This window comes from Teleopsis dalmanni, chromosome X (assembly GCF_002237135.1).
Source record: "Teleopsis dalmanni isolate 2A chromosome X, ASM223713v2, whole genome shotgun sequence".
NCBI classification, from domain to species: Eukaryota; Metazoa; Arthropoda; class Insecta; order Diptera; family Diopsidae; genus Teleopsis; species Teleopsis dalmanni.
In genome coordinates this window covers 181,721-188,903 of record NC_051848.1, presented here as the reverse complement: position 1 = coordinate 188,903, position 7,183 = coordinate 181,721, and the positions used below count along the sequence as shown (strand labels likewise).

Sequence of the window (7,183 nt, the reverse complement as noted above, 5' to 3'; positions counted from 1 at the left end):
AAATACTTTTGACTATGGCTGTATATATCTGATAACGGCAAGAACTAACAAATGTGTTCTCTTATTGATGGTGGTATTCCTCTATTCCTGAGCATTGTTTGTTGTCGTTTTGTCATTATGCCTTGTTGTGGTAGGATTTAAGGTAGGTTTCGGAGTATATTCTGAAAAAAAATACCTTTGATGCCGGTTGTTTTCTCTCTTCTTTTTTATCATTCTTTTTTCCAATTATTTATGTGTCAATTATATGTAAAAATTCCTTTTTTTCGAAAATATTAATGTATATTAATAAAAAAATTATAGTTCGTCAAATTCTTGAGGACCATTTTAAAATATAGTTGAAATAGAGAACGAAAAATAAAAAAAATTTTTAAATAGTAAATAAATTCTCTTTTTTATATTTTATTTTAAACAAAATTTGAAATAGTAGAAAAACAAAAATTGACCTATACTATAAGCTAAATAACATACATATCTCTTCGTTCACATGAACTAGGCCTCCTGGGGACACCACGTAAAAAAAACGAGCCACGCATTTTCCTTTAAAGATGGTCTGGAAATTAGTGCGCAATTAGTAACATTAAAATTGTCACTTTTATTTAATTAACGATATAGGTCGATCTAGAAACCATAAAGCATACTAGTTTTAAAAAATTTTTTACGAATTATTGGTAAATATTTTATATACATATGTACATATGTATTCTTATGATTGTATTACTTGCAAAGATTTAATATACATATTATGTAAATGTGATAAAATTGTAAATCCATACATAATAACAACTAATTAACGAAAACAATTATAATTCTTTCTTCAAATGCCATCATTATGATAAATTGTATCAATGCTGCAAATAAAATTCTAATATCTCTTGCCCCGAAATTGCATACAAAAATATGTCCATATGTTCATATTTAAACACTAAATATGTAGGCATGAATAAACATAAAATAGAGAATTATTCTTTTAACTATTTACATTATAAATCAAGGAAGCAACAACAATACCTAAAATCCAATATTAATAGGAATAACATATTTAAAAAGCAAAAAACAAAAAAAATAATAGGGGTATTCAGGCAACTGATTAGTTGCTTAGTTGATTCAAAAACTTCATATAAAAAAAATTTAGCATTTTGATGTTAATCAGTTGCTTGAACGACCCAAAATGCGTAATCCGATTAATTTGTAGTATGTAAATGTCTTGGCAGCACTCGTATCAACAGCAAAAGTGAAACATATGTTTAAAGTGATTTTAATATCATTTAAATATATCATATAACTAAAATTGCAAACGTGTCATATATCAAGAAGTAGAGTATTCAATTTTATACTTTTTAATTATATTTTAACCCTTTAAAAATTTTAATTTTACTGAATTTTATTTATTAATTTATGTTATTATTTTTGCATTTTCTTTTTAAGACACCCTATGCTCATAACGCCGTCACTTGGTACTGGCAGCACTATTAATCAAATTTTCACTAATCTGAGAATCTTCGAAATAGTAGATTCTCTGCTTAGTTTCTTTTGTGAATGCAAATTTTTGTTGTAATCATCTACTAAGCAACTAATCAGTTGCATGAATACCCCTAATAACTTAAAAGTTTCTTGAACCTATGAAGCAGAAAATATTGCAAAATCTTCTTTGCTATGAAGCAAAAACGACTGAAACTACGTCGGTAGAGATTTAAGTGATTTGTGGACCTAATAATAGGTCCATAGAACAAACACTTCTATGGCATTGGGACTCTATAATATTTTTACTCAATGCTTACTGAGTCGTTACTTACGCTATTATTTCCCACTGCCTTTCGCTGTTCAGAAGCTTCAAGTGTTATTGATTAATGTTAAATATACATATATTACCAGATTATTAGAGAAAATTATGTACGAAAATGTCGGCAGCGTTGAGCTCTAAGAGAAGCACAGCAAATAGCATCTAAGAGCACATACACGTGACTGAAACACTCAAAACTACTTGCTCGTTGAGTAAAAATAGTCCACCTTGTGAAGTTTTCTGACTCAAAGCTCCAAACCAGAGCCAATTGTTTTAAGCTCATTTACTGTCGCAGTGGTTGATTTTGTTCTTATTCTTGGCGTTGACCAGCACTGCTTCAACTCGTAATTCAGCATTTGGACTCTTTTGAGTGGAACTGTTGCTGTTACCGCAACTGTTGGTGCTGTTGTTGTTAAATACAATTGCAATTATTTTTGGCTTGTTGGTATTTGTGTTTAAGGTGTATATTGCGTAATTTCTTACAGTGTATGTAATCGGCAATGCGATAATTGACTCGTAAGTGTGGAAACAAATACATAATTAAATACATGTATGAAATTAAATTAATTGCGAAATCAGTTTCAAGCAGAATTATTTATATGTTTGAAAAAAAAAATAGATTTTAAAATTATTGGAACCTATTAATATAATTAATAATTTTATGGCATTTAACAATATAAACAACATTAATATGGAAACTGAACTTTACAAATCAGAATTATCAGATTGATGTGTTGAAAAAACTCCCTCCTTTCTGTATAAACGTATGAAGATTTTGCACACATAAATTTGTGTCACGTCTGATTTAAATTTGAAATTTTAAGTTTTTCCCAACACTTGGTCCATCCTGTGGAAATGTTATAACTGTTCTATTATTCCACTATTAACTGTTATATAATTACTGGGCCTATTTACATTAACATGAACGTGAGATGAACTTGACGCCAACATGAACTGGCAATTCAGTTTACATTATCATAAACTGTCATGAAGCATAAAATTTGTTTTTTGTGTAAACGTATAAAATGCTTGTGTGTAGTACTGCATAGCGCAAAAATTCAAAGTATTCACAAACACCAAAACATGCCATTGTATATGTATACGTGTCAAGCTAAAAAAGCGTCAAATTTCATTGCTTTAAATTCGTGAACTAACATCACACTCTCTTCCCTCTGATCTATCGGAAACCGGTTTTCGAGTTCATGTCTCATGTTACGTTCTTGATAGTGTAAATTGGGCTACTAATAGTTCATACTAATATAAATATTATCGGGACCTGCATTGTAAACATATACGAATGAGACCACGACTGGTCTCATTCTAGAAGGACTGAGATATTAGATATTAGTAGACGCATTCATAAACTAAACGGAAACAAATATATTAATAGAGATAGCGTGAATACTGATATTTAGTAATATAAATAGCAATTAGTATTTAAAGTGCATAAGAATTATAAATATAGATATATGTATGTAGTTATTGATATATAAAACTTAATTAATGAAAATATTATAGTTCTTAATGAAAAAAGTATATATATAGTATTGCATAATAGAATAGGCATATACTTTAATAATAATCCATTGTTGATGGTTTGTCATTGCTGTTAATATCATATAATTTTCTTATTTGCTACTAAATTTATAAAATTCAGTTAGTATCGAAACATAGTTTTTTCTACCAAAAACTAAATAACTTAAGAGTAAAGACTAAAAGAATAAAACCTAAAAAAACTAAAGAACATTATCATATCGACTTATCATAAGTTTAATAATTTACCTACAAATTGTCATTTTCTATTAGGTACACGCTTAGTCACATGTTATTTTTATTGTCTTTGATAAAAACAGATTTTCAGTTGGACTTTACTTTACCAATGTTTCTAATCTAAGCTGTTTTATTAAAAAACAACTGGTAATCATGGATGAATTAATGTGACAAAATTTGATTCGTTAAGTTGTTCCATATATTACCTTGAACAATTCATATTTGGTTTTAAGATAGATATTTAGAAATCATCTTGAAAATCCTTTCATGTAAACATTTGTATTTGACATTAGAACTAACTAATTCACAATCATACAAAAGACTGCTCAAAAACTTTTTTGATATATAACGATTTTTTCCCATTGAATTAAATTAAAAGCCATAAAATTTATTTTTTATTATGTTGAATGTAATGATATGATAAGAAACTTCTTATTCAGAACTTCTGCTTATTTTTAAAAAGAATATTTACAAATACGTATTTCTAAAACTAATGCGTGGTGATATGACAAGATCTGTCCAGAAAAGGTATAGAATTCGTCAAGGCTACAGTATAGAGTTTATGCTCATCACTTTTTTGATAATACTATTGAACAGGTAAAGCAAATAGACGCAGCATAGTTTATGTAACAGGAGATTTAAAAATGGTCACATAAAGGTCTTGTATTATACTCTTGTATTCTGAAGACAATAAAAATATTTAAAAAAATTTATAGAAAAACGTAAAGCAATTGATGTATGAAACTTCCTCAGCTAACCATTTCTACTCATAATAATAGCTTTAATGTTATTCCTAATCGCAATAAAAAAAACCATTAATACAAATAAATATAGATGAGTTACCATTTAGTAGGAAGACCAACTTCAGAACTATAGAAACTAATCGGATAAGGACAAAAAATCTTTTAAATTGCATAAACTTAGCAAAATGCGTTAATTAATTGCCATTGTCATCACCCAAACAACTCACTCGAGGTACTATAAATATACTTAAAACGTTCTTGTAACAACAACAAAAACACTTTCATCATAGCAAAAACTGTAATAATTATTATCAGACTTGTATGATCTGGAGTAATTAATACCAACATATGCGTTAGAAATATAAGTACAAATGGTTTTCCATAAGACGAATATAAAGATGTGACTAATTGTGTATATTATATATCTGACATAAGTCGCAAATAATTGCAATGCTTTCTCCATATATTATAAGAATATCAGCGAGAAATATATATTTTGGATCTGTTGGTATTTATTTGCTATTAATAATCGAAGACAAAATGCCGCTTACTACACTAAATTGAGTTCCGATGTGTGTCAGAATGACAAGTGAAACAAATAGCAATTAAAGGGTTAAAGTGAAGTAAAAAGTATTGTCGGAAATAAAAAATATGACAAATCAAACTCTGCTACATTCTAAAGCAATAGTTTATTAACCAAGTAATCGAAGAAATCTAACATTTGATTTTGACAAAAAATTTTCGATATAGGTAGATATAGTAAAAGAAAATTTCATTTTATTTGTTGTTTCATAAAAAAAGTTTCAACATTCTTGGCTCATAAAAATATCCAAATTCTGGGTGAGTGTAAAGCCAGTTTTAGACTGCACTTATGATTGGATATTCAAGGCTTTTTATATATTATCTTTTGTTTTTTTTAAGTACGGTACTCTCACGATAGGCTCCAATTAGACACTACTCATATACCATGTCGAAACCCTTTTCCAAGATGCTGCCCACTGAGAGCACATCTGAGAACTCGCTCGATAACAGAAGTGATCCATCAACACTTGAAGTCGATGTTAAGGAGGTGGCCTCACTAGGTATGTGTCTTAAGAGATGTCCGTCACAGAAAGATTTGCGTTTGGCGGGAAGAAGTGACGATTTAGAAGCAGTTGATGATGATGGCAATGATATCCAAGAAACTGTTGTCGCCTTGCCTAACGCAAGTTCTCTCGACACTGAAGGATGCGAAAATAATAAGCGGAGTGCTGTACCACAATCTATACAAGTTGATATGGGGGATTCTACTACTGATTCAGGGGATGAGTCTGCAGATGAAGAATCTGAAAACTTTGTCAAATAGCGATTCCATTAAAGGAAACAAATGTAATAACTTCGTCGTCAATTCCTCAATCACAGCAGAATAATTAAAAAAATTTGCTTATTTTTTGACTAAAAAATAAATGCTAATCACATCAGCCAGGAAGAAATCAATTTTGTGTTTTAATTAATTATAAAAAATAATTATGGACAATGTCTTAAAAAGCTAAGTAAAGCTAAACCAAAGAATCTATAGTACAAAGAAGTGACAAGCTCATACAAACGAAATACCCACTTTATTTTGCTGGTGGATTTATAATAAATCCACCCAACCTCGATCGAGTCACAACTGGTATGATGTTCAGTTTAAACTCATTGCAACCCCCAATTGTTTTTATACGCCTGTTTCTTTTGCCTTCTTGTTTCTATTTGTCTATTTTATTAATACACATTGATTAGTAAGGAAATGAATGGTAAAGAAATCCCTGAAACAATGTTTGCATGGACTTTGTTGCTTTATCTTCTTGTACTGGAAAGGCCCATATCATAGAAGTAAAGTGTAATATAATATATTATTTTTTTATTGCAAATAATGATGTACTACAAAAACTATTATGTAGGTATGTATGTCTGCAGTCCATAAATATGTATGTTTTTATTGCACATTTGTGCATATATTTTACCTCAAATGGAACTACTTCTTAATAGTTTGAATTTTTGGTAACTTTCTGTAATTATTTTAAAAAATATTTGCAAGATTCATATAAAAGTGTTTGAAAAGTATTTTAGAGAAACTAAAAATATTAGAAATGTAAGAAAAATTTTAATGCAAAAATGTGTAGAAGTCACTAAAACCACTAATAATGCCTCCTGGTTTGAGGAAACGCATGAATGCTATGTACACCGGTTTTTAATGTTAAAATTGATGATTACGATATTGCTTCGGAAATATTGCGCATGGACAACATTTAAGAATAAAGCTTCATAGAATGAAAAAAATCAGATTTGAGACATAAATAAATTTGTAATGTGTTTTTACACTACAATTCATACCAATAGCAAACAGGTAATTTTGTTTTATATACTATTAAATTCAAAAAATTAAAATGTAAAAAATGTACACAATTTTGATTTCGTCACTGAAATGCTGTTTGATCGCTTGAACATTTTACAGCGAACAAACATACAAACATGCGTATAATGTAATACAGAGGGTTGTATGTATGATTGAATACGTATGCAGTCGGGCTTTTGTCAGCCTTACTTGACTCACATATAGGTTTGAACTGAACATCATACCAGTTGTGACTCGATCGAACATTGTTGCATGAGGTTGGATGGATTTGTTATAAATCCACCAGCAAAATAAAGTGGGTATTTCGTTTGTATGTATAAATCCACCCAACCTCATGCAACAATGTTTGATCGAGTCACAACTGGTATGATGTTCAGTTCAAACCTATATGTGAGTCAAGTAAGGCTGACAAAAGCCCGACTGCATACGTATTCAATCATACATGCAACCCTCTGTATTACATTATACACATGTTTGTATGTTTGTTCGCTGTAAAATGTTCAAGCGATCAAA

General features: G+C 29.5%; 1 protein-coding gene across 1 annotated transcript; it reads left to right on the top strand.

Moving 5' to 3' along the window:
• The first annotated feature begins 5,057 nt into the window (after positions 1-5,057).
• On the top strand, positions 5,058-5,769 carry LOC119662279. Its single transcript, XM_038071870.1, has 2 exons — positions 5,058-5,133; positions 5,215-5,769. The coding sequence occupies exon 2, from the start codon at positions 5,261-5,263 to the stop codon at positions 5,636-5,638; it is 378 nt and encodes a 125-aa protein (XP_037927798.1). The 5' UTR covers positions 5,058-5,133; positions 5,215-5,260; the 3' UTR covers positions 5,639-5,769.
• Positions 5,770-7,183: the final 1,414 nt, after the last annotated feature.